The sequence below is a fragment of the Cygnus olor genome, chromosome 19 (genome assembly GCF_009769625.2).
Source record: "Cygnus olor isolate bCygOlo1 chromosome 19, bCygOlo1.pri.v2, whole genome shotgun sequence".
NCBI classification, from domain to species: Eukaryota; Metazoa; Chordata; class Aves; order Anseriformes; family Anatidae; genus Cygnus; species Cygnus olor.
Window position 1 is genome coordinate 1,554,930 of NC_049187.1, and position 27,936 is coordinate 1,582,865.

A 27,936-nucleotide genomic window follows, 5' to 3' on the forward strand; every position below is an offset into this window, starting at 1 on the left:
GGATTACTCTGCCATTCAAGCATCCTTTGGTTGCAATGGGGAAGAAAAACCAACCCAGAACCTCATTTCTCATGAGTGGATGAAAACAGTCAACAATAATACTGTGGGTGGGGGACTGCTATTCCTTGCTGTATACAGACACCTGCTATACACCAAGCAGGCTAGTTTTTACAGCTCCCTAAAGTTCACATCCTTTGACTCCCTCTGCACCAGAAAGCAGATATAAGGGGCATCAATTCCCCCTTTCTAGCTCAGCTTTCCCCACACTCTGCTAAGTTTAACTGGACTGAAACAACTGGATTACCCTCACACCAGTAGCTTCCCGCATTGCCATTCTAGCACCTTCAGGTCTTACTGATCACAGCAGGGGCAGGCCCAGAGGATGCTGCTCCTTACTTTGCTCCCCAGGCACAGTAAGATGGGCACTTGTCCCCTGCTGCTCACTCACAGTCACAGCAGGCACAGAAGAGTCGTGCCAGAGAAAAGGGGCTGGGGCAGTCCAGGCCACAGTTTTCTGGCGCTGGTAAAGCAGACGCTTACTCTTGGAGCTGCGTTCTGAATGTTTCAGTAAAAGCTGCTGGCCTTCACCTCAGCTGTAGTCTCTGCACTGAAGATTGTTTCTAAAGCACACATCCACCACAGTAAAATGCAATCTATTTTATTGGTTAATTATATACAGGAGACTTGATATGCACAGTAACATTAGACAAGTTACCTCCACAAAAAGCAAGAGTAAAATCAAAAGTGACAGTCCACTGTAAACAAAACTATACATCCTGTTGGATCTGTTGGGACTGGCTCCAGACCAACTGAAAAGGCACTCCAAGAAAAACAACAGAAGCCAGCTGATGAACGCAGCCTGGATACTTTGTGCACTTCTTCCAGGATGATAATCCAGAGGCACAGCGTGTGGAGACTGAATATCAGGGTGTGATCAAAGACAGACACAGGACATCACATTCTAAGCATGCTACATGTGTTGACATACGAATTTAATTTACTCAAGTCTAATAATCATTAGAGTCCTCACCTCCCTCCAAGCACTGCTCGATGCGAGTTTAGTGTTAACATCAGGACAACTTAAATACAGCCAGCATAAAGGCTGGGACTGCAGCAAAAGCAGTCAGCGCAAGGCATCGCCGGGAGGCTGGGTTTTGCTCAGTCTGGGAAGGCAAACACCAGCCTGGGCCAAGAGCACAGCAGCTGGTGGCAGCTGGAGGACCAGAGGGAGGCAGGGACACGGGGAGGTAGGTGGCTTGTCTGGATTGTCAACATTTAACCAAAGAAAGCATGGCCAGAGCTGGGATTACAGATGTCCCTCTCCCAGCTGTGCCTCCCTGCATCAGCAAGCTCAGCAGCACAGAGGGCACAGCTCTCCACTGGGTGCCAAGGGGGCAGAGCTACGGGCAAGAGTCCCCGCTGCAGACAGCACATTCTGTAAGAGTGCCATCTTCTCTCCTGAACCCCCTCCTCTTCGGGCCTTCCCTTGTGCACCTCTCCCCCAAGCCCCTGATGTTCACGCTGTGATGCTCACGAGCTGCTGGAAGGCAGCTGGGGCACCTGCTAGGCTTCGGAGACTTCAGCCCAGTTTCCTGCTAAGTCAGCGTCACTTCCCTCTGCGCGCTGGAGAAAGCCGTGCGCTCTCTCCTGTACAGGGTGGGCAGGGATGACTCTTCGAAAACAGAGGTGTTCACCCACAAGGGAGAAACAATTCAAGGGAGGTTACATGTACAGTGATGCAGAACTGAATTTGTATCGTAAAAGCCACAGCAATTGCATGATCCTAAAGTCACCTATCTGATCGTTTCAATCAGAGAATTCACATCTGGTCACTTGAATGCGAAAGGTGGCTAAAAAGCTTCAGTGACAGCAAGATCAGGCCAAGCACAGGCTTTATTTTAGAGAAAGACATAGCAAGAGGTATATGAATTACCTAGTGTCAACACACAAAGCCACTGTACCCTATAATCACACATCCCTAAAACAGCAACAGCTCCAGCTTGTTCCAGAGGCCAAATGTAGAGGTGTTGGGAACATCGGCTCTGAAACCCTTCAGGGATGAGGTCTCTGCAGCGTAAAGCTTTCAAAACACACACAGCCAACTCCAGCACGTAACTGCTTCACGTTTCTCTGACAAGCACTAAGATGTCCTCGCAGCTTTCCCATAGGGACTGGAAGGGTCTGTCTTCCCCTCTCACAGAGAAACATGACTCCCCAAGGGCACAGAAGATCTTCACTTCGTGACTGATGCAGAGAGAGGGCATCAGTCTACCTGTGACTTCTGCAGCCTGCTACAGACACAACTACCTCCGAAGACCTGACTGGGGAAGAGCTTAGCCTGTCTCTCATCAGGAGATTGCCACAATTTTTCCATGGAAATAGCTTTACTTCTTTCACCCAGAAGCAAATTTGTTACTGAAAGAAGCTATTTAGAAGCCTGAGCTTGCTTTTAATTCATCTCCTTCTGCTCTATATTTGCACTGCCCAAAGAAAACAAGATGACCAAATAAATACCTGGCATCATTCATAGGAAGGTTGACTAGGTGGTGTAATTCAAGACCCGGCAGGACACCAGGCAGCGGCAGTAACAGGCTTCCTGCTGCCATTCGGAGGGTGAGCTCTGCTGGCGGTAGCATCAGCACAGCGAAGAATCCACACATACAGGAATGGGCTGTGCTCCGTAAGGCATAAAGGCCAGAGAAACCTCTTCACAAAGATCAGCTTTCCTTACATAGCTACTCTCAACAGCGCGACTAGTAACGTCTTTGGAGGGGAAAAAAAACAACAAACTGCTACTGAGTGTGCCCAGACACTTTCATCTCAAAAGCATTCCCTGTTCATGTGGCACATCCTAGTCATCAGCCTGAAAATGGTGTCTGTTTTTCAGTGGCCTTCTGGAAATCTCACCACCTTCCCTTCAGCCAGTTACAGGCATGAAGAGAGCATCCTGGGCAGAACTGGCTCCAGCTCTGCGCCATATTCTAACTGCACAACATTCCCTACAACAACGAGCAGCGTAATAAAAGTGCTAAACCAAAACTGCTCCTTGGAAAACCCAAAGTGTTTTCTGCACATCACCCATCCAGGAAGCTATCCTGTTTTGCCCATGAAATGTGTAAAGCTCATAGCACCAAATGGGAAGTTCTTTACTGCGCTACATGTATCCACCGCTAGCACTCTCAACTCCTGCACTTCCAAGTTAACAAAGTCACAGCATGATTATTAAGACAAAGAGGAGTCATTTGCATTAGGAATATTTTTTTAAATCAGCCCAAGCTACTCCAAATTTCACCTGAGAATTAACTGAAGGCTGCTGTAATCCTATCTTTTCTTTCTTCACTTTCCTAAATCTCTCTTTTACAGAAACAAGGTTGTTTTCTTTTTTCATTTCACTCAAGGAACAACCTTTCAGACATGTTAGCCTTTAGTGTCAAGAAATCATTTAGCTCTTGCTTCATTTACAGAATTAGTTTTAGTAAGCCAGAAGTCTAGCTCTAGACCCATCCAACATGAAATCAATATGGGTTCATTGGTATATTTAAAATCTTTTTGCCCCGTGAATACACAATTCTTGTTCTGCATCTACTCCATGTATTTCCATGATTGGGAAGTGAAAGCAGCCAAACTGAAATGTTATCACTTGAAGCTGAGTAAAACCACTGGATGTATCAGAAGACTAGCAACACTCGTCTTACTCTGATGGGCTTGGAGGACAGACTCACCTAGACCCCCTGAAGCACTGGGGTCAAGGTACTCTCTTGCCAGGACAGACCTGAGTGTGTCTGATGTGCAGCACCAAGTCTTCCTCAGAGGCTGAGTCCTATGGAACTCTGCATTAGAAGGTGCCATTGGCCCCAAAAGCCACAATGCCAGGAAGATCTCCTCCCCTGGCATTATGTACATATTAAAAAAAAAATTAAAATAGCCATTCACACATGTAGGCTCCATTGGAAACTCTGATCTTTACCTACTGTTCATAAAACCTTCACAGATGTGCATTTACAATTTAAAAACAAAACATTTAGAAAAAAAGGAAGAAACTCTACATTTCTGTCAGCCAACTAATTTCAATCATGGCATAATCTAAGACTAAAGCAAATCCTAGCCAATGGCTACCACGGGACGCTTAAGAGTCAACCCAGCTGCCAGCCTGCAGCATGGGGGAGCAGCATATTCCAGCTCCTCACATCCCTGCACCCCAGCTAGGAACTTGTGGTGAACTCCAGTTGATTTTCTTTGTATCTTTTCTTTCAGCTTAGGAATGATCCAGTCTTCATGATGGCTGCATTTCAAGAGAGCAGTGGGATGGAGGGGCATCTGGGCAGCGTCCAGTGTTAATGGCAGTGCTCAGTGATATCCACAACAACTGCCTTTTTCCAGCTGAACAAGAAATAGCCCATCCCTGCCCCTGCTGCCACAGCTATGCAGAGGTATCCGTTGTACGTCATGAAGATCAGCATAAGGAAGTAACTGACCACGACTTGAATGATGTGCAGTACTGTCTGCAGGAGGTGAGGGAAGCTCAGCATCTGCTGCCTGACAACACAAAACCCAAAGAACAGTCAGCATCCGTGAGAGGCAGATGGGAAAATGCACATTCCTTACAAGAAAACAAAGCTCAGGCTGATGAGATGCCAAGGTGGGCATGAAATGGCAGAGGAGATAAAGCAGGCTGGACATAAACTTTTCCATGCATTTGTCATTTGGAACTGTTTTTCCCCACAGAGCTGACTGACAGTGAATGAAATACAGTACTTGCTGGGAAGACAAAAGTTTTAGATGAGAAATAAAACTAAAGTTTATTTTAACCCCATTAATAAGCAGAATGGCCTTTTTTTTTTCTTTCCTTTTTTTGTTTTTTTTTTTTCCTCTGAGAAGAGGCTTTGACTAGCTGTCAACAGGATGATTCTAAGGACTTTGTGTCAGAGTGGCTGGCGATAACGCCCAAATTCTGTTTCTGGGAGCTGCCCAGATGTGCTCTTTACTGCTTTGGAAAGAAATAATAACAATAAAAGCTCATCTGCCTCCTTGCTGCTTTCCCTCTTTTGTCCTCCATCCTGAAGGCTGGCCAAGTGATTCAACTGTCAAGCAGTGTCCAAGACTGCAATTAATATACTTTACAAAGAGTTATACTGGCTGGAGAAAGTTTATTCTGTCCCAATTTTTGCCTTTCTCAGGTGCTGAAGAGATTTGTCTCATAATGAAGCGAGATTCTTACCCAACAGTTTTGTGCGTCTCCATCAAGATAGTGCCATTGGGACCTGGCACTGGCATGGAGTTGTAGCGAATGCTGACTTGGGATTTACGAAGCAGACATTCTCGGGCAATCTTAAGGCCTTCATAAAACATGGCTAGGAAGAAGACAGCCACAAAAGCACCAGCCATTTCTGACAAAAGAGGAAATGTTATTCTATCTGTGGAACACAAGATATTTGCTTTAAAACATGTCAGAAGAGACATCGTGTGATTTAACAACGCCACACTGCATGGCCTACAGCAGGGCACTTGTGCACACACATACAGGTGGTAAATGTGAATTTAACTCAGACACCAACTGGAATTTCATACATGAAATGAAACCATCAGTCACTTTAGCTAGTAAGACTAGTAAAACTCAAACTACATGAACTCTTCCTCTTTCTTTCACCCCACAGATGCCATTTAAAACGGATTTGCATCTGCCGTGTCTGGATATTTTGGGCATAATAAAAGGTAATACCAGCAACATTCATCAACCACAAACATTTTATTTGGAATGGACGAGACAGCGTTACTAACCTCCAGCAGTATTGATTGTAAGTCCAGAAAACAGCAATGGCACATTCTCATAGCTGAAGTGGAAAGTCATTGCCTGTCCAAGACATAAAGAACATCAAAATGAGCCTGAATAGTCCATGCTGAGATGGAGCTCACAAAAGATTTATCAAAGGCTGTTGTATTATACCAAGAATTTAGATCATGTCAGTCGGTCACAAGATAGACTCAAAAAACCTCTTTAGTTGATCTAGTTTAACGGACACAAGCTAGCCATGGCTGAAGATGCTCCAGTTTCCATCTCTAGCTCTTTTAGGTAGTGCCCCTAGTCAAAAGGCTTATTCCTTCAAGGTCCCTGCAGAGGAAAAGTGCCTTCTCTTTGCTTTTGGAGCTCATTTTCTCCTCAGCATCAGTATCAGTAGTAGACAGGGACTGGGGATGTCTCTATGGAGCTCACCCTTGTCTCCCTGTGACTACTCATGGGTTGGGGTACAGGGCACTTACTTCTCCTTCCCAACCTCGTATGAGCTCACACGGGGAAGGGCTTGTATAGCTGAATCCTCTGGCCCAATCCTGCACTGTGCCAGCATGCTATTGTTTCCCTACAGAACCCCCTAATACTCTGTGGGAGAAGGAGAGGCCTAAATACATGTACAATAACTAGTATTATACAGAGAGAAGGACCAGAGCTCCCCCTGGGTGAAAACAAGGGCTTCTGGACCTAGACAGTGAATGCTGTGGGAAGGGGAGACACCAGTGATCCCAGCTCAGCTGCAGTACATGTCATCTTCCCATCCAGGTAAGCACATTGCAGCTTAGCATGTTTTGAGCACAACAAACATTCATGGCCCCAGAGCAGAGTGACTATAAAACACCAGTTTTTAAAATTAATTTAGCATCTTTACATTTAAGCCAAAAACCCCACAAATCAAAGAGTGTTACAGCCTAATTCCATAAACCACAGCTGAAACAGGTATTGATACTCGGTGCAAGTGAGGAATGGGAATATGCATTCATTAGCATGTGTCCAGTTTATTATCCAGGATGCTTTACGTATTCACTTCCTTCCCTGACCATTGTATGAGCAATGTCAACTCAAAATGTCGTGCACTTAATCAGACTTCTCAGCTGCAGGATAAGGCACGGTCCTGTAATTATCCGTTAAGATAAGCAACTGACACTTGTAAAGAAATGGTAATTATACAGAAAGTAACAGATTGGAGAATGTCACTACTTAGCTGTAAGATTATATGAAGAGCTTCATGAGGAGCTCTTGAGACCCTTTTCCAGAGATGTCATCAGTGATGATGCAGGACTGTAAGCTCCACCGGCACTCCTGGGCTCTGTACAGGGCCATGTTCAGAAGGGGAAGGGCTCTCTAATCCTCTCCTCTCCTGCTGTGATACTGTTTGCAATAGAAGTAGCAGCAGTGCTGCTATTTGGGGCGTATGGCTGCCAGGCAAACTTTAACTGAAGGCTTACAAAATGCATTTCTGAGTACATCCCCATTTTAGATTGAAATGCACACTCTCCCCTCCCTTAAAAGCTTAAGCTATATTTTAATAATCTCAAACTCACTCCAAAAGTATTTAGACAAGGGAGGAAGAGCTGATAAAGGCCCTAGAAGAAGGCTACACACAATGACACAGATCCTACGGTCATCATGGACACTACAAAGCTTCAGTGATGCCAGCGTGCACAAGCCTGAACTTGCTTAAATCAAAGCCAGCTGGAGCAGCAGGACTCAGGACCAGCCCACCCTTACTGCCAGTGTGGCAAAGAGCCCTGGTAGCAGTTTGCTCCCCAAACCCAGCGCGTGCCTAAAGTTCAGGAGAAAAAGGGCACAGAGTTTGCTTGCCTGCAGGTCAGCACAACCCACTGTAATAGCGTGCAATCCTCTCAGTGCCTGTTACGGTTTTAGCTAACAACCCAGGCAAACTGCATCCACCTCTTTTTCTTGCAGGAGAATGCCCACTTTGAATTTCGGCCTTTAGCTTGCCAGAGAGCTGACACCAGGCTGGCTGCTAGAAAGGTTTTTGCAGGGAAGACCAGTTTGCCATAGGATCCCCAGCTCTGAAATACACTGCATGTTGCTTATCACCTCCTACCACTCTCACCACAGGAGAGCACAGTAGGGCCTGGGTTTAACTGGATTAATTCATGCCTTCTAAAGCTAAGCTAAATTTCCAGTTCTGAAGACCACAGTCTTCAAGATGACAAATTACTCTGAACCACAGACAAGGAAAAACACTCCAGTTCATGCTGACTGTGCTACTTACCATCATCATCATCCCAGATCCATGATCATGTCCCGAGGCTGCTGTAGTGTGGTGATGATCAGGATGCATGGTTGGCGACATGGAGCTGTTCATGTGGCAATCGTGAGACATCTTTACTACAGAGATAATCAAAAAGACATGTGGAAAAATGAGACAAACAAAGGGGAAAAATTATATGAAGCACTTCTCTAAACACAGGACGGTTTCTCTACTGCTGCTGCAAGAGAAAATACTCAAAGCCGCCAAGGTATCGCCTGAGAATAACTGTCTCTGGATAAACTTCTGGAGCATCCTCATGGTCCTGCACTCTGACTGCAAAGAACATATAGCAAAGCAAGCAGGAACATCTAAAGGAGGTGTGTCCCTCTCAGCTTTACATCATCCTGTTGCTGCACCATCCTCAACATTCTTGCCAGAAGGGCAGCCTAATGTGATTGAGGTAGCACATGGAGAGAAGTGCTCAGCATAAAGGAACATTTCTTATCTGTAAGAGGAAAAAGTCTCTTCTCAATTGCAGTCATGCAAGAGGCAAAAATATCTGGTGCCCCTTTTTAAATTGCATATACTAAAGGATCAGATTACAGTATTTCTCTTAATTGACAGTTATGCATTTTATTGGGAACATGTTTAACCAAGAAACGACGTTAGGTGGTACAAGACCTATCGCCAGGCAAAGGTCTGCAATAGCCACAGGCAATCCAATTTCATTTCCATGAGCTTTACTTTGTCACATCTCCCCTCTAATCACATTACACACAATGAGAAAAACATTGAGAAGGCTGCCAGTCTAAATCCCTAATCAGGTTACTGAAAGTGAGGTACGTCTGGCCATGCCACGTTAAAAATAAAAATGCACCTAGTGGTTAGATGTGCCCAAGGCCTCTGCACTCTGCACCCAGCACAACCTGGGATGGAACCAGAAACAATTCTTGGTGTGCACTGAAAGTTCACCAAGTGGAAACAGCAACAGGAGTGAAAACAACCCGGGAATACCAGTCAGTCCTGAAACAACAGGATTCATCAGAGTGATGATCCCGGCAAAGACAACCCCAGCATAGTCCAGGTGAGATACCACTGAAGATAAGCACTGATGCTGCTGTGCTAGACCCTGCCTGGAGCACTCTGTACCCTCCTGGTCCAGTCCACAAGTAAAATAAAGTGACATCAAATCAAAATACAGACACTTTATCTGATTAAATTATTTAAAAAAAAGAGAAGAGGAGGACTTCCTGCTAGATAAATCATCAGGAACGTTTATAACAGAGAAAAGAGCTTAAAAAGCTCTAAAAAACTAAACTAACTATTTTAGTTTAGAAAACTAAAATACATTTGGTGTTTGAACAGATAGGTGTGAATATATTTAGACCGGAAATCAGAAGTGAAACTCTAGAAAAGCTCTCCAAGCTGAAAGCAGAACTAGCACGCAAACACCCAAACGGCAACCAGCTGATGGCGGAGCTGGTTCGGTCTGTGACAGCGACCTTATGGCAGAGCTGTGCAGGGACCACTGGTGGCCCGGGACATGACGGTCGGTGTGTCCCTGTGGACACCAGTGACAGGAGGTGGTCTCAGAAGGCTTTGGAGTTAAAGCAGAAGGGCAATGAGAGAAGTTAAAGATTTGTGGGAGATAAGGAAGCTAAGTTAGCAGTGCTGGGGAGGAAAGCAAGAGAAAGAATTAAAACTCCTTGCGAACGCTGAAATTGTGAATGCGAGTAAGCACCCATATGCACTCCAGTCAGCTGGTATTAGCCATACCACCAACACACAGCTCAGGTGTTTTCTGCTTCTCTGTGCAGAGAAAGTTTGCAGCATACCTCTCACTGCATCAGACTCCTTCACAATAACTTGCTTGGAAAATAACTCATAGTATAAGCTACTGGCACTGGCTAAAAGCAGAATGTATTCCCTGCCCATAGTTCTAGTATTTCGTGGCTATTCCACTTACCTCCCCCTCCAATCTGTGCTTAAATACTGAGACCAGAAAAAAAGCTCCGAAAAATGTTCAGGGAAGGAAAAAAAAAAAAAAAAAAGAGAGAGAGACTAATGCAAGAAGCAGCTCACCTGACACGGACAGGCATTACTGAAGGAAGCCTGCAGAGCAAATAGAGTGATTTTCACATAGTATAGCTTTAAAGCTCACTGTTTCTGAAAGTAAATGTTCAAGAGCTAGAACTGAAGTCCCAAAATACAAACACTTGGAAAGGAATCCTCTGCCAAGACGCACAAGCTTTAAAATATCTTTTGCAGCAGAGAAGGAAGAGCAGCCAAGGTGGTTTATACCATGGGATCAAAGATAAGCGTGCCACAAGAGGAACGAAGTAATGTAAGAACCGCGCCTCTCCCCTGGCCAAAATCTCGTCTCCTCCTCCTTTTAGTTGACTGATCCATAACTTTTGCTCTGGCGTTCTCACCAGTGACCGCAGCCCAATCTCACCACTCATTCGCTTCAGAACGTTACGCTGCCACCAGACTCCGCAGGTCCCAGTGCACTCCACGGAAGCCCTGGCTCTTTACCAGCTCAAAACTCCCTTCGTGGTTGGTTTGGGGCCAATTTTTCACTGATTTACTGCCACCGGTCTTCACAAAGAGTGAAATAGCGTATGTCTTCTCTAGGTATTTACAGTGTATTACCCTTGCAAACAACAAGGCCAGTACTTCAAGCAGCTGCACGTGGCTGGGCAGCTGTCGCACGACGTACGGAGCGTGCTGGCTGCTCACCTGCGTGGCTCCTTGCCCCCAGTCCCCCCGGTGCTCTGACACCGAGCCCGCCCCCCACCGCGGTTGCCCAACACTGAAAGATGTTTTGTGAGATCCTGAAAAGCGTGGGGGATTAAGTTACTCAAGAGAAAATAGCCAAGACTGACCCTTCGGCCGTCTTTCTCTTACTAAAGATAACCAATGCGCGGACACAACGCTGTTTAAAAATAAATCACTTCCAGCGGAACAAGCCGGTACAGTAAGTCTCTGAGTTTTACATCTTAGCAGGTCTATTTACCCGTGTCTCAGGGTAAAAAGCAGTATCTGGACAGCGGGAGCAATAGATTAATGCTAATATTTCAAGCTGCAAATCTCTGGTTTGCTTTTGCAGGCTCCAAGAAACAAGCTGACTGACACGAGCTGTGCCTGTCACGAAAAGGTCACCATTTTTAACAAGCCTGGTGCCATACCTAGGAAAAAAACAAACACACCCTGGTTTCTGTTACAGCAAACTCTCTAAATAGGTTTAGCCTTGAACAAACCCGGCATTTCAGCAGCAGGTATTTTTGTCTGAATGGGTGACTTGATCTCCCAACCGGTGCCTGCTCCACATGTTTGCACAGAGGGAAAGAGAGGCGCTGGGGCACGTTCCTGAGCACGCCCTGGGCAGGGGACCAGGAACAGACAGCGGCTGCACCAGGCTCTGGCACTGCTCGGTGTTTGCACACCTGAAGACCTCTCGGTGTACCTGCCTCCACGCTGCTCTGTTACCAGGGACGCGCACATACAAGGATTTTTTTTTCCCCTCTGCAGTAATCTACCACATAAGAAAACAAATAGGGTGGAACAGGGAAGAGGAATGAGGAAGTTCTTTCCGGGGCTTGATTCTTTCCCTCGAGGTGCTGCCGTCCCAGGTCAGAGAAGCCACAGCCTCCATTTCACGACCCCTTAAATTCTTAGGGAAAACAGCAAGGCCCAGAGCTATGTGCAGCACCGCTCTTGCTTCAAGCTGTCATCTCAGAGCAGGACGGAGCTCAGCACACAGGCAGGCTCTGTTCGCACAGGGGTTTGTACCCCTCCACTGCAGTGCTGCTGGGGCAGCTCAGCAAACCAGGCTGGTTCCGGGGAATCACAGAAACCTACAGGCAGGAACAGGACCTGGCAACAACAAACTGTTAGCTCAGGGTCAGCACTGGGATTCACTTTCTCCCTCTGCCAACATTTCACCAGCGCTGCCTCACCTCACGCACAGAGGGAAGCTATGGCAGTGGCTCCGGGGCACGCAGAAGGGAAGGAAGACGGGTATCTTGTGCCAGTGCACAACAGAAAGAGTGGGAAAAGGAGCGGAACCTGGTGAGAAGCCAAACACAAAGCAGGCTTCTCAAGCAGATCTCAGCCACAAGCCGTTATAACCTCTACAATAGTTTCTCAATCTCTTGTGGCTCTGCTCTGGAAACAGTTAATCCAGAATCCTGTCAATTCATAGGAAATCACGGTTTTCTGCGGCAAACAGCTTCCAGACACCCAAGGGAGACACACCTTTTCATACAGAGGACACACGGCAACATACAGGATACACGAACAGGACAGGCTATGGGAAGGAAGGATCTGCCAAGCTCCCAGAAAGCGCTGTGCACGTCAGCTCAGTCTGAAACGCGGAGCACGAACAGAGCTTCCTCAGTCACATTCAAAAGGAACGAAGCCACTTTCCAAACCAGAAGTCTAACAGGATTAATGACGGAGCCCTGAATGAACACCCCTTCCAGCAGCAAACTCTTCCCTTCAAAACAGTGCCCCATCTTTCCCATGCCAGTTCTGAAAAAGCAAGAAATAAAACTAATTCCCCTGATTTTGCCCAAAAGCCTTAAAATACACCTCTTCAGTTTTCTTTACACTAATTATTTGTTCAACAGAGGCTGCTCTGGCTGCTGTGACCCAGCGCAGCAAGCACACCAGCCCTGCCTACAGGGCTAGCTCCTGCACGGCACCCCCGGATTTCTGCCCGAGCACAGCTGTGTGGTTCTTACCTAAGTGTCTCCAACAGCGTTTCTGATAGCGAGAACAGGGTCACGGGGTCCTTCTCTCCTCCTGAACAAGAAGTGAAAAACATCTGGTAAGATTTACTGACACTTAAAATGAAAGCACCCGAGAGAAAGCCAAGGGAAAAAGATTAAAAACGGCAAGTTGAAAAGGCAAAGGTCTCTTGCTTGCACATCATGTACAGCCCCGTCCTGCATGACACAAAGGAACGCTACATACGAAAGACATGAGTCATGGAAAAGGCAACCCAAATTTCAGTGCTCTACTCACGGCAGTCCAGCTGGCAGACTGTTTGAGTTACACTGGCTCTGAGCTCGTGGCCTCAAGCCCAATTTTTTTTTTTTTTTTTTTTTTTTTTTCCTCCCAACTGCTGTAAATGGAGGTGGGATGGGAAGCCGAGCGTCTGCACACGCTCCAGCACCACTCCCTGGCTCCAGCCGTGGTCACCACCGAATGGTCTGAGCTAGTCAGCATAGGACCCGCGCGCTGCTTCTACTTCATTCGGTTTCCTGGCAAACTTGACAACTTTAACTGCTTCCTTTCCAAACTTGTGGACTTAGTGCTCTTCCTCCAAGATCCCAGGCTTAGCTTCAGAGCTGCTTAAAGGGACAGGGGGACAGCCAAGGGACAGCCGAATTCCACCTGTTCCTACTACAAGAGCACCCAGTAACGCCAGCCAGAGCCCTCCCGTGCCAAGCTGTATAGGCACACTTTAAAGATAGGCGGATCGAACAGATTGGTCTTCTGCAATTTACTGCAATGTGCTTTACAAATACACACTGCTGCTCTCCAAAGCCAAAACTCCCCTCGGAGCTCTCCTAGTTGCAGTTTCAGCAACCCCAGGCTGAACTCGGATGCCCGAGGAGGGACTGAGCCCCCACCTCCCACAGCTGCATTTGACCCCCATACCTCCGAACTGCACACCTCTTTCCCCTTGCACAACTCCAGCAGAATGAGCTCTTGCTTGTGCATTAAGAATGTAAGCGATGTTCACAAGGTCACAGCAAAAATGTGTGGCTTGGCCTGGAGCCGTGTCACTACCCCAGAGTCCCACCCAGGAGCTTTCACCAGAAGTTTAGGGCTTCCTAAAAGCTCGACACGCTAGAAGGGGTCCAGACAAGGAGCAAGGAAGAGAAGGGAACAGCTTCAGGAGGGGAGCTCCGATATGAAGGTTAGCTTGCCAGGCTGCCTTAGCTTGGATTTCCTGGGTTCTGTCCAGGACAGGAGAAGCTTGCAGATTGAATCAGCGGAGTCAAGCAGAAAGACACTCGCTGCGTGACAGAGCACACCTTCCACCTGTAAGGACCAGGCCCGTGGCCAAGCTGTTGGTGCAGATGGGTTTCATTAGGCTTAGAAGGAAGAAGACAGGCACTCTGGAGGATGTCCAGCTCGAGATACCAGAGGGTGGAGTGCAGGATGTGATGGGCAGAAGAAGAGCTCCACCAGCAGCACGCCGCGTGCAGCTTCAGGAGGAGACGGCACCTGGGCAGCACGACACGCAGAGGCTGGAAGCAGTCAGCAAGGGCGTGAGGAGGGAGATGCAGCAGACTAGCAGCACGTGGAGAGCGGTTCTTCAGCAGCTACCAAGCACAAGTGGAAGAAAGGACTTTTAAAAATAACCTTGGGGGCTGTTAGATTGCAGCGAGGGGAGAAAGCCATGTGGGAGAAGTGATGCTCTGCCACCACCTCCACCAAGGACCCCAGCTGGAACCACTTCAGCGCAGCCATGGATGCTGGAGGGGACAGCACAGCACCCAGCACCCCAAAATCACTCCGTTGTTCACGAACCGTGCCTCAGACAGACGGCTTGCCCAGGCTGAGGTGGAACCTTTCTCAGACCACCCCGACAAACTCATTGACTAAGGCAGGTTATGCAGGGAGAGCGAAGCAAAACCTTGTGCCACCCACGCAGGGAGCTTTGAGGGTGAACAATTAATCCAGCGTTCAGCTCAGGCTCTCTGCATAACAGCCAGATCCCATGGCTGGGGGCAACGATTACCCTCTGCAAGTACATGCCCCTTCCTCAGTGCCTGAGGGGACTCGGGGGGGGTCTTTGCAAAGCCGCCAAAGAGCCATGCCAAAAGCGCGGTCGTTTTGCTGTTTTTATTTTCTCACACTTCATCTGAGCTGCAAAGCTCTATCCTTCAGGGCTCCTGGCTGCCACTGTTTGTCTGTTTTTTTCTTTCCAACTCTTAAGTTTCTTTCCCACGTTCCACACTTGTACCAATACCTATTTGTCGCTCTCGTTTTAGGGCTGCTCTTTCCCCAAGAGACAGAGGCTGCACCCTCCTGATGAAGCTGTCACGTTATAGTCCTGCACATCACAAAAACGAGTGGTCCAACGCTGGAGCACGGATTCCCGCTGGGATGCTGGCTCTCACAGACTTCCTGGAGCTGCAAATCAGTTGGCAGCTCAGAGCACCTATATACATCAGTCAACTTTTAATTAAAATTCAGATTAGCAGAAGCTGATGAAGTTGGTGCTCTGTATTGGACCAAAGCAAGACCCACACATACAGCTAAGGTAAAAACTGACTGCCTTCCCCCAGCATGATCCCTGTTACTGAAGGAGGGGCCACAGCTCTTCCTCTTAACATGGCCCCAGCCACGTCCCTCTCAGGGAGTTTATTTTCATAGCAAACTTGTCTGATCACCTTCTGTTAGAGACCCTGCTTGATCTGCCTCCCTGCAAGGGGAAGGTCAGTCCTAAGCTCTCAGCTTATGCAGACTCCCCAGGAAATCTCTAAATCTTTGAACACACACAAAAAAAAATGATCTGAGGACAAGCTGTTCTTTACAGGACAATGCACCAGACTGCATGAAGCAGAGTATCAGTCCGCCCATGCCATTACTAATGGGCCCAGTGAAGTGGAAGGCAGCAGAAACAATCCTGCATAGCAAAAACACTGACTGTAAAACCCACAACAGTGGAGGAAAGGCTAAGAAATGCTAGCAAGGGATCTGTACAGATGGAGAAAATAATGTTGAGTTAGGCAGCCTGAGCAACAGAGGGACTCCTCTCCAGACAAACGTGTTGCTCAGCCACACCGAAACTGCGAGAGACGGAAAAGCAATAAATGGTGGACAACCACAGGCAGCACGGCAGAACTGAGGAGTCCTTGCCAACGTTCTCCTGGCTGCAGCCTCGCTTCTGCTACCCAAGTCTGCCGGTTACAGCCCCGTTCACGCACCTGGAGCACGCACACCTCGTGTCAGGACCAGCAGTGGTCCTCTGGTGCCTCACAGCGGGCCCCAAGCCCCACCGGGCTGAAGTTCTGCTGGTGCTGGCCACTTCTCAGCCCCATCAGCAGAGCAGGTAAGCTTCCTTCCACTAAGATCACAGCCATGTTTAGCACGAGGCAACAGCACTAATGCCGCCACTCCTTGCTTTGTGCCTTGTTCTCACAAACCTAGGTCAGCGATGCAGGGGGGCGCATCAGCACAGGGAGCAGCAGGAACTCCCCGCACCTACAGGAGAATCCAGGACACACTCTCACACGGACTAACCTGCATTAAGGTTTCTTTTGAACGCAGGACTGCAATCTTAGAGAACTCTCCATGCTGGGCCCAACGTGGGGGTCACCACCTCCACCTGCTCCCCGCCACCCCGCTCTTTGTGGGACACAGGGAAGATCGCCGCCTCTTCAGCACAGCAGCCCCCTGCGGTCCCCTGCGCCGTGCTGCGCGTGAAAACATTTCTGAAGGTGCGCGACAGGCTTTTGGACTCAGGAGACAGCAGCGGGTACATCAGCCTAGACCACAGTCATGCAGCTGAAAATAGAGCATCGTCCTGGCACTGAGAAATGCAAAAGCTTAGGAAGGGCACGACACCGGGAGAGCCGCTGGAGTTGCACTTGGCAGCTCCTGCAAGCACCACAGGATGAAGGCTTGCAAAACACGGTGCAGTACTTGCCTTGTCTACAGGTGCTGGTTTTGCAGACACCGCTGAGCACACATCTGCCCCAAAACGCTGGCTCGAGGGAGCTATTTTTGGGTGATGGACAGATGCTGAAACCATCACAGTGCTGCCGATGGTTGGCGAGCTGTGCACACGCATGGACGGCTCTTACCCACACAAAGGACAGCCAGGCAGGAGGCAGTGGCAAGTTTTGGAGAAAAAGATGTGAGAAACAGTATAAACTGAAGTATAAACTGAAGCATTCTAGTATACCAGCAACCTTCTACCTTCCTGATAAAGCATGAGTACTTTCAACCTGAGTGATCCCAAATTAATGTGGAACCCCTGGTGGGACAGTTTAAAGGATCCGAGCACATCCCAGCCTTGGCCTTCTTTGGCAACCCCAGCCAGCGGGACTATTATAAGCTGAGCAAATCAAAAGTGCAGCTCAGGAAACAAAGCCCGGCCGCCTTGGCCCAGAGCCGCTCACCCACTGACCAGAAGCAGGGGCCAGGGACAGAGCTGTCAGCGGCGCGTTGTTTTTTCACTGCTAACACACGCCAACAAACATCTCAGTCGGCATTCAGAAAAGGGGAGATGCCGTACCAGCGGGCGGCGACTCGGTGACAAAGGTGGTGCCAATTAAAGGCAGCCAGAATCTCTTCAGTAGTTCAAAACCTGCCTGCTCACCTCTGAGGGCGCCAAGCCTTCCCCTTCCCTCACGAGTCTTCCCCTTCCCTCACGGTACCGCTCCAGCCCTGGCAGAGACACAGCACCTCCGGCCAGCTCAAAGCGAGGAGGTGCAGGTGCCGTCAGGTGCCAGCAGAGCTTTTGCACCCCTCCCGAGCAGCTTCTTCCTTTCTGTACGCAGACAGCACTGACCCACACCCATTTCCATTTCTCTATTTCTTCCATCACCGACCTTTCATGTTCTGTATTTGCTCTGCACTGTTTATTCCTCTCCTTTTTGCCAAGCTGCGCGGGGCAGTCGCCCCCCTTTTCTGGTCCCCAAGAGCAGAGACGTGCCCGGAGAACAGCAGGAACATGCCCCCAAGAGCAGAGAGTGCCTGAGACCGAGGCACCTCACAGACACAGGGCCTGGGGAGTCAGCGCCAGCCCCACGGCTCCCAGAGCAGGGCAGCCGCCTTACCAAGGCTGTCTCGCTCATCTGGGTGTGCCACGGGATCACAAGCACCAAAAACTGACAGAGGATGCTACGTTACCATTTCTTCATAAAACTGCCAGGCTAAAGAGCTCCTCCACCAGGCTTCCTTATAGCCAGCACCGGCACCAGCGCTGAGCTAGTACCAACAAGTTTCCATCAAAGGCCGTTCCTAGGAGGCATCTGCCGAAGAACCTCTTCAGCACTCCCTGTGCATGCCAAAGACTTCTGAAGCAATTATCCCGAGACTGCAGTCTGGCAGGGCACTTTATCACAGCTCCATCTCTCCTCCTCAGATCATCAAGGCTACGAAACAGCAGCGCAGAAACGCGTCCCCATCTCACAAAACGCCCAACACCCAGGGAACAGAAACCTGGAGGCCTCCCCTCGCCCCAGGGACCGAGCTGTGTTTAAGCAGAGAGAAGGCAGAGAGGTTAAATCCCAGTGGTTTAACAGGCCTTGGTGGGACGCCAGCATAGCTGAGCGCACTCTCACTGTGCCTGACATTCAGGCAGGACCCTTCTGCTAGAAACTTCTCGATGCCTGCTGTCAGCCCAAGCGAGCGGCCCAGCCCTCCTTGGAGCCAGCGGAGGGCAACAAGACGGCAGCGGGGAAGAAGAAAGAAGAGAGGTGCCACATGACCCGCACTTTCCAACATTGCACAACTTCTTGAATAAATAGACACTTCCTTATCCTCGGCAGCGGTTTCTGCAGAGATGTTACACAACCGATCACGAAAATGGTGAGCAGTGAGATGCGATCCACGCGGCTTGAGAGCCGGACACATCCTGCCGCTTTGTCCCATGCTGAGGGACTGAAGCAGGGCCCGAGCCTCGCGATACACTTCAAACACTTTTTAATCTAAAAAACCACAGTCTATATTTGAAAACTTATTCTGACAGAGATATTAGATAACTTCTGCTTCCTGAACCCAGCTCTGAAGAAGTTGACATTCAATCCCTCTTCCTATTTTATACGTCCTAATCAAGGACAGCTTCTAGCATGGATTCTTCTATTTACAAGAGACTTTTTTTTTTTTTTAATTTAATGATGGCAAAACTCACATCTGAAAAAATAAATAATAAAAAAACCTTTTGTGTGCAACTTTCTCTCTTGTGTTCACTAATTTAGCAATCAGATTCCTGCAGGTTCATGCCACCTGCAGCACTGGTATGTATGAAAAGGAGAGAGCTTGCCTCACACAAAAAGGGTGTTGCTGCCCAGAGGGTAAGGAATTGTATCATTGTTTGTGACCATTCAGTGGCCACAGGCGGATGCAATCAATCCCTAACAAACACTGGACAAGGTACTGCTTGCAAGCTGATATCTGATAAAGCACTGCTACATGGTTTGCTGAAGTGGGAATACACACACCAGTATAAACACTATTAGCAGCTCTGACCAGACCCAGCTAAAATGGTGCCTTCTAGTCTTAAATCCTGTACAATTGTAAAATAATCTCAGGAGACACACAATGAAACTAGGAGCCAGCAAGCACATTCTCAAGTAAGCAAGCAAAATTTTCTGCAGTTGCAAAAATGCCGTGTGACTCAACGTGCCCTAAAAGTGCACTAGCTGGCCTTTAATACAGGTGAAAGATTACAGATGTTATCTAGCGAGATCATAAATACCTTTGTCTCATGCAGATAGAACTAATGCACAAGGTAATAAAACAAACAGCATCATAAAAGGAAGCCAAAAGTCCATCAACGCAATTCAGAAGATTCACAGATCTTCCTCTACTTGACCTTACTGTTCCTGATGAGACATCAGGAGCACCTATGGTTGAATTTTTTCATCACAGAACTGCTGAGGCCTAGGAGACCTCCTGAGATCATCTCATCTAACTTCCCTGCTCAGCTAGAGCAGCTTGCCTGGTCAGCACCTCATCACCACCTAGGCGCTACAGCTACGTGTGTCATTTAATGCCCTGTACGTGCCAAGGACTTAGCAGGTCTCGCAGAGATGGTGAGGAGCTGCTGCATGCTCTGGAGAGCAAAGGCTCTCCGACCGATGGACGTGGGTCCAGATCAGCAGTCTAACTAAAAAGCTCCTGTTCCTAAACATTTCGTCCTGGGAATCCTTCGGCAGAAAAATCTTCCCTCCGGTCAACTCAGGCCATGTCTAAGGCACTGCAGTGGGAACAAAGACACTTATAAGTGAATGGATCAGCTGACAACAACTTAGCCATAGACACAAACCTGCACACACGGAAAACGGGCTTGGTTTTCACCTTTGGATATTTTTCACCATCACAGCCCGTCTTAGGCCTGAAAGAGCCAGCAGCCATACAAGTTCTAAATTGACTTTCAGGCTATGTTTTGAGAATCTGGACAAGAAGAAAAGCACACTCCAGAAGTCCTCATTAATCCAGTTTTAGGAATCCATTCCACACATATGATATGAGATACACCCATGTAAGCAATTCATACTTATTTTTCCATCTCCAGTACACTCATCGCAGGGCAACACCTTCACTGAGCATTAGCTTCTACCACATGTGAAAGCTTCCTTGAATAGAAATCCCAGGAGCACATTTCGCCCTAATTTCTCCTCCCTTTCTTCTCGTACTTAAATGGCTGTTTGCCTCCAGTTGCTCCTCAGGTGTGTGTCTGTACGCAGACACAGCATTTTAAGGCGGCCACTCAGCCGTCCGCCTCCCCTGGAGCCGTCATGCTGCAGCCTGTGCCAGACCTTGCCGCAACAGCCACGCGTGGTTGATGTCAGCTCACACGGGAACACGCTTGGGTTTCCGAGTCCTGGTCTGGCATGTCAGGGTCACCTTTTAAACGCAGGCTTTTCACTAAACAACTAATAGTTTGCAAAACAGACTTTTAGAAAAATATTTAGTTTTCCCTGCTTACAGAAGTGCAACGCATGCCTGCTTGTTTCTCTCTGTGTCACCATCTATGACTCTGCCTCCAAACTAAAGCTCGCTCTACCAGAGCCGAGGAACAAATTATTTGGGGCTTCAATTGTCCAAAACACTGGTTTGTTTTGAGAAGCCTGAAGCTGTTTTTCAGCAAAATGCAAGGTGGAATATATGTCACCATCAGCAAAATCCATGCTACTATGCTTTTAATTAAGCCCAGGACGTCGATCTCTGATTCGACAGATGGTTAAGACCAAAATATACATCTCCAGAGGCACTTTCCTACTCTTGCTCTCTCATCTCAGATACAAGCAAGAAGATGGAACATGTGACGTGCAAACAGTCACGCCAATCCTTGTAAGAGTTAGGGAAACAGATTCATAGCCCTAGTCCATAGAACAGAGCACCTCTACATTTTCACTTTGGGGGATGCAAAAATACAATCCCACCTTGAAGCTTTGTCACCTCAGCAGGGGAAAAGATCTGCGATATCAAGAAACAGGAAAGGGCCGTCAAACCAAGCCATGCTCTGGGAAGGGACTTGCCTTTGGAAGAGTCAAGTAGTCTTGGTCTCATGACACTCTTCTGACAGGATTACCTCTAGGGTGTAGAAAGCTAGAAGTAATAGCGATCAACAGATTTTTGATCCTAGCTCTGAGTGACAATAAACCACCCTGGGAATAAGCCTTAATACTGCCTTTTTCATCTAGCTCTCAAATCCTTGGGCTGCCACAGAGCTGCTAATCCAAAGTAGAAATGATTCAGAGCTTAAAAAAAAAGAATCTGAGTACTTACTATCCCAGGGACAGATTTTCCATCTACTGCCTCCAGGAGAGCAGTCTTCTCCAAATGGGCTACAATCCTGAGACGGATCAAAGTTTTCAAACTTTCAGATAACGCTGACAAGCAGAATGCATATCATTATCTACAAAAAGGCTAATCATTAACTACTGCTCGGATTTAACTATGATCACTTTTACTCTGCTTTAAACCTGTTTATTGCCTGACCCACGGCCAATTTCAAGCCAGACCTATTACCTGCAATCTAGTCAGCAGGGAATTCAGCTTCTCCTACGTAGGCAAAACCAGGGATAAAGGCTGAAGCAGCAGGAATTTGGGCTACATTCTACTCTGGGTGAAACCATCTCTCATAAAATATTGACAATCCCTATTGTTACAGCCAAAGATTTCATATGACCCAAGATAAATATTTACTGCTCAGCCTATGCAGCCCACAGAAGGCAGAAGTCAATCATGTCAGGACCAGATGAAGGGCTGGGATGCTCACAGAAAGCTCCACGATAGCTAAAGTAACTCCCAAGTTTTCCTCACAAGACCTTTGCAAAAATGCACCGAGATTTTAGAACTCTGCCCTTCTAAGACTGACTAAATGTGCTGTAGAGATGCTTTTCAAACACACTGCACAAAACATGTTTCAGATTTTAATTTGTCAGAGAAATTAGTGCTTTTCTTGCTTTTGGATATCGTAACAGAACAAGCTTAGGTTCATTTAGTAGCTATTCCACAAAGAAGAAATGTGAAGTTTTCAGAGGTATAGGTCAGTTTCTAGGGGTTTAGAGGGGTGGCAAAAGATGACAATGAGGCAGATACATGACAAAATGTGCAGAAAGTCTCCGATGACATGTCCTAGTCAGATACTGACTCTCTGATCTCTCTGATTAGTAGCTGGCATCAACAATTGCGATGGAAGAATAAATGTGACAAAGAAGAAAAAGTTCAAGGAGCTCTACTGGGCTCTGCAATACAAATGCCTGTATTGTAGGCACAGTGGTTTCGAGAGCTGCATGAAAAGGAATCAGCTGGCAAGCAGTGCACATGATCCTACAATGGTGATGCACTGGAAAGTTTTACTTAATTCAGCAAACTAAGGAAAGTTCTATGACTGCCAAAAGGCGTTTTTAACCTATTTTGTATTCTGCCCATTTTGCTTCTCCACTAAAAAAGAGTATTAGACTTTATTATGCACAGAGCAGGATATTTTATAACTAAGGACATCACTTTGCGTTTATGCTCTGTATGAAGAAGGCTACACAGAAATGGCTTTACACGTACAACCAAACACACAGCAGGAACACGAGGAACTCTTTCCTTTAAATCACGTAGGCTTCAGTTTGACAGTTTCTGTAGCTTATTTCTCTGGCCTCCTTCAGTCTCACCTGACATCACCTTAAACATTAAGGTTCAGTACTTCCTTGTGAGATAATGTCTTATCCCAAGTTCATGAGGGCCACCAAAGCTAATGGTAACCTGATTTGTATAAAACTCTCCTGGCAGAGAACCCAGAAATCATGACTCAGTCTCTCATCAAGTCCATTAGACCAGAGCTCAGATAAACATGGGAGCCATAAAAGAGGCAACCAAGACAACCAGACCAATGCTCTAAGTTGCATTTCACTTCCATAATATTCCATGGCTGGGTGTGTTCCTCAGGAGCTTGAGCTGCTACTTCCCTTATCACTTTGATGTCCAAAGGTTGACTTACCATATCGGAAAACCCGCAGGGTATCTTGCTGCCCTCCTGCGGAGCACTGCACTGACAGCAGCCGCTGCTGTCACGTCCTGAGGGCTGAAGGAGAATGAGCTGGGATCGCCCGCCTGCGGGGAGCATTGCCTTTGAGCCTGCTCCATTTGTTAGTGTTTTTCTTTCCTAAGTAAAGGATGCAAGCTGGAAAACGCAGGCAAGCTGTGACAATACGTTGTCAAATCTCTATAGCACAAAGCCTTTCAGAGCAGGAAAAGTTAACTGAGGTAGTAACTGATTAATCAGATGCCCGGCTCTCAGCACTGTCTCTGTCCAGACACAAGATGGAGAAACCCAGCCGGGAGCTGCGAGGAACTGTCGGGCTGCACCGTGCGCTGAGGCCGGGCACTCAAGACACCAAGCCCGCAACGGGCTGCTCAGCTATCCCACACAGAGCGTGTTCAGTGTCTGAAAGAAATCAGACAAGAAGCAGGCCGGGTCACAGGGACAAGCACCTCCTTCAGCAGCCTGAAGCCATTCGCCACGAGGTTCTGCTTTTCAAACAGCTGCTTCTCCAAGCTCACAAAGTAGAAGGCTAGCTGGCAGGCTACCGAGCATCAGCTTGTAAGATGAGGAAGTGCACTGCATCTTGGAGGTGGCCTGAAAGTACCTAATCCTACAAATCCAAGTCCAATTAAATTACTTATAACAAAGAAAAGCCTGTAAGTTTAAGTGTACGCACACCTTCCACCAAGAGGAGACACATTAAGTCTTCCAAAAAGAAAAAAGCTAAGACCGTCAAGCTTTCTCCTAGGCAAGTTAGCCAAAAGATCAGCTCAACATATCAAAAAGCTCATTTTCCAAGCTCATGCTCCTTGAGCACAGGAATGAGATTTGAATCTTTGATCCCTACTGAGCGTGCATGGGAAAAGACGGCTTTGTGAAGCGAAGCAGCTCCCTGAAGTCAGAGGAGAGCACTTGGTGCTCTCGCTCTTTGCTGTACAACAGCTGTATCCTCTTCCTGGCGTTCTCCCAGCTTCGCAGGCCCAATATCGGGATGTGCTGAGCATCCAGTAAGAACAGAAGAAGCTCAATCACTTGCAACATTTTGGTCCGTTATCCAGAAATACCACGGTCAGCTATATTAATTTACACCAATATTAGAGCGAACGGATTGTATGCACGTAGACCTTTTTTAAACAGATTATAAAATGGCTTCCACACCTGTGGTAAAACAACGACTGTGGGATTTGGTAATTTTATATGCGTGCACAGTGAAAGAGCAAAAAAATTTAGATTTAAATTTAAAATATTTTTTCATATAAGCAATTGTTCCAGCTAGCAATCAGTTGCTCAAATGGAAAGGACTCTTGCAGATATGAACTGGTGAGAGAGAGGGAGGAAAAGACATCTTGTGAAATCCTTGCTGAGAAGATGGCAACCACGACTGGGGCAACAGAGAAGGAAAGACATAAGAAAATATTTTATCACAGCCTCCCCCATCTAGATTGGCTTCTAGACCAGAAAAGTCAAGTTCCAGGACCAAAAAATGAAAGGCTTTAGAAAGTTAATTTGTAGTGCAACAAAACAGGAGTTTAATTTGTTTGCAATAACTAGTTCCATTATTCTCTGCATTAGCAGATTCCAGCTTTCAGCTGAAGAAAAGGTTAATGAAAAAATCATTGGTCTCGAGTCCCCTGGGACTTGACTGGGAATATTTCCAGAAACTAGGATTGAAACAAAAGGCAATAGTACTCTATTAACTAAGATTTGATTTTCTTGAAAAAACAAACAAACAACAACAAAAAAACATTAACTAGATTGAGTCTTTTTCATCCTTCCCTAAGAAAAAGTGCCAAGACTCCCAGCAATTTCCTGGCAGATTCCTGGAGAAGTTCATGCTGGCAGTCTGCTTCAGCTCAACTTCACAAAATTCTGAGGCAGATTACTGCTAACTTTCAGGGTGACCTTCAGTCAGCTGTGGAGAAGGCAGGTCTCAGAGACATGAAATTTTCCTGCTGAGCAGAGGAGTCTTTATAGCAAATGCAGAAGCCAAAAAGGAAAGGAGAAAATATTATGTTTTAGTTCAAAGAATAAAAAAAATTTGTCTTCCCTCTGACCTAATGTCTGACTGAAAAACAAGATAGCTGAAAGGAAGCTCCTTAGGGCACTGACTAAAGACTTACTGTGCGAATACGGCAGGTCTTCTCATTTATTTGTACTAGAAGACTGTAAAAGATTAGTATTCTCAGTGCCTTCCCTTCTCGAGAGTAAAACTCTCATCCAGGGATAGGGTGCCTCACTCATCCAAAACTTGGAAGTTGCTCTGTAGAAGTGGGAGTGAGAGAAGAATCCTTCCAAACCTTTTTTTGAGGAGAGGAGAGGAGAGGAGAGGAGAGGAGAGGAGAGGAGAGGAGAGGAGAGGAGAGGAGAGGAGAGGAGAGGAGAGGAGAGGAGAGGAGAGGAGAACCTTCTTGTCCTTGCACCACTGCAAGCCAGAATAACTGTCAGGGACCACACCTTTAAAACAAAAAAGCACACATGCAGAAGTGACCTGAAAAGCCTACTTAATTCTTCATCTTTACCGTAGCCTGGAGAAATTATTGTAATTATCCACCTATCTCAAAAGCTGCTCTAGATTAGAAATCCAATAAGAAATAAAAATAATTCTCTGTAACATCCAACAATTGGCAAAATCTCAGTAGAGAACAGCTGTATAAAATTTAGCAGTTCATAAGACAAAGTTGTGTGGGAGTGTACAGCCCCTCTGGGAATATTGTTCTTCTCTATCCGTTTTTTTTTTTTTGGGGGGGGGGGAAGCAGGGAGTGAAGTAAAAAATGCATAGCGCAGATTTCAATCTACCTAACAGAAAGCATCACTTTAATTTTGTGACATGCAGCAGAGCTGCCACAGCTGGCTTCAGAAAGGTATTCACGCTGCTCTGAAGCCAACACGCATCTAAACGCTAATATTTACACATCATTCTCAATGCCCCACGTTTTAAGGAAGGCTGAGGAAAAGTAACACATAATCCAAACCTTGCAGAAAGTCTCAGAAAATGCTACATCAGAAGTAGTAAGAATCGGAGCAATTAAATTAAATCCTAACTTAGCCTACACAATCCCGTATTGTTACTCACAAAAATACTGCAGAAGCTTTACTTACTTCAGGCTCTAGCAGAGGCAAGTGAAGATCAAACAGATTAAAAGAAACTAATAAACACTTGTGAAGAGAGTTTAATCCACCCTTGCACAATAAACAACACTAGTAAGCATTCTGAAGCTTGGTATTTGAGCATGGACAGGAAAATTTGGTCTATGATTGTGAATTTGTGTGCAGCCACAAGCCCACTGGAAGCTCATTTGCTGAAGAGGGCGATGAACAAAGCTTAAATTAAAAGCAAAATGGCAAGTGGTTAAGGATAGGCTTAGAAACGAGGCTTGCCTTAGTGCTGCAGTATGCATTTCTACCAGAGACTTTCCCCCGCTTCGCTGAAATTAAGACTCTGTGCCGAATCCCAGTTTGGGAAAGCACGTTGGATTCTCAGCTCAGGGGTTGTTCGCGGGACAGAAATCCTTGATTGTACCAGAACTGTTATGTTTTACCTTCCTAAGTCTTCCTGATATCTAAATTAAGCCCCGTACTAAAAAAAAATAATAATATATTTTCAACAGGACTTAATAACACCGGTGTTCTTAAGTCACTTGAAAATTAAATGCTAGTGCATCACTAGGCCTTATCCATACAGGCCTTCACTGTTTAAAAAATACATCCTGACTACAAACTTGACAGAAACAAAGGAGGCAAAGCACCAAATTCTCCTTTCACTTAAGAAACACAGGAAGCCCATCCACCTGAAGTTCATGTCCACAGGCCATGTCCCGATAGGAACGATCCGCTTCTATTAGCAATTAACACTGAACTATTTATAAGATATCTATCACGTGTGTGTGTGTCTTTTAAATAGAAGCATGGAGTTTGTCCCTTTGCAGGTTTCACTCTAAAATAAGGTCCCTCAACGAGAAGGGTATTTAATGCTCCTGCGGGTCTTCTCCCCTAGAGCTGAAGTGGCCGCCACCCCCGGCCCCGCCGCACTCCCACCACGAACAAACCCCCGTTGGGATCTGGGTTTGGGACACCTGGCTTTGGGGTTTCTGGCGTTGGGGGATCTGGGTTTGGGGAATCTGGGTTTGGGGAATCTGGCTTTGGGGGACCCGGCGCCCTCCTGCCCGCAGCCCCCGGCGCCCCCCGAGCGGCGCCCCAGCGGCGCCGGCAGCCGCAGGGCCCCCAGGGCCGCCGTGTCCGGTCTGCGGGCACCGCCTGGGCGCACACCGGGGCTCGGTGCCCGCTGCAGGGCCCGGTTCGGGCGGCTCCGGCAGGGGCGGGCGGCTCCGAGACCGGGCACCCGCCGCGGGATCGCCAAGAGCCCCCCCCGCCGCCCCCCCCCGACCCGTACCGCTCCCGTACCGCCCCCACCGCCCCCACCGGGACCCCCCGGACTCCCCCGGTGCCCCCCGGACCCTGACCGAGCCCCCCCCCCAACCCGGGCGGCGGCACCACCGCCCCCCCGTGGCCCGCCCGCCCCCCTGAGGGGAGCTAAGGGGGGGGGGGGGGGGAGTGCGCGCTGACCCCCGCCACTCACCGCGCGACCGCCACGAGGACGCTGCTGCCTCGCCCCGCCCCCTGCCCGGACTCGTCCGCTAAGCCCCGCCCCTCCCTCTCCCTCTGCCCGCGCTACCGGAGCGCCCCGC

At 47.6% G+C, this 27,936-nt stretch overlaps 1 protein-coding gene across 6 annotated transcripts; it reads right to left on the minus strand.

Moving 5' to 3' along the window:
* Positions 1 to 642: 642 nt before the first annotated feature.
* On the minus strand, positions 643 to 27,900 carry SLC31A1 (solute carrier family 31 member 1). 6 transcript variants are annotated; one of them, XM_040531080.1, is made up of 6 exons: positions 27,828 to 27,900; positions 12,758 to 12,818; positions 8,034 to 8,149; positions 5,779 to 5,851; positions 5,219 to 5,387; positions 643 to 4,536 (listed from the first exon to the last, which is right to left on the minus strand). In XM_040531080.1, the coding sequence occupies exons 3-6, from the start codon at positions 8,142 to 8,144 to the stop codon at positions 4,335 to 4,337; spliced, it is 555 nt and encodes a 184-aa protein (XP_040387014.1). In that variant the 5' UTR covers positions 8,145 to 8,149; positions 12,758 to 12,818; positions 27,828 to 27,900; the 3' UTR covers positions 643 to 4,334. The 6 variants fall into 6 exon arrangements, with proteins under 6 accessions (XP_040387014.1, XP_040387020.1, XP_040387016.1 ...); XM_040531086.1 differs by having other exon boundaries at positions 8,034 to 8,144; positions 27,828 to 27,875; XM_040531082.1 differs by lacking the exon at positions 27,828 to 27,900 and adding an exon at positions 13,680 to 13,810.
* Positions 27,901 to 27,936: the final 36 nt, after the last annotated feature.

Coding starts and splice junctions, on each gene's coding strand:
- SLC31A1 (XM_040531080.1), bottom strand. CDS start 8,144: ATGTCTCACGATTGCCACATGAACAGCTCCATGTCGCCAACCATGCAT. Junction 5,388..5,778: donor TACAATCAATACTGCTGGAG/GTTAGTAACGCT, acceptor CTCTTTTGTCAG/AAATGGCTGGTGCTTTTGTG. Junction 4,537..5,218: donor GAGACGCACAAAACTGTTGG/GTAAGAATCTCG, acceptor TTGTGTTGTCAG/GCAGCAGATGCTGAGCTTCC.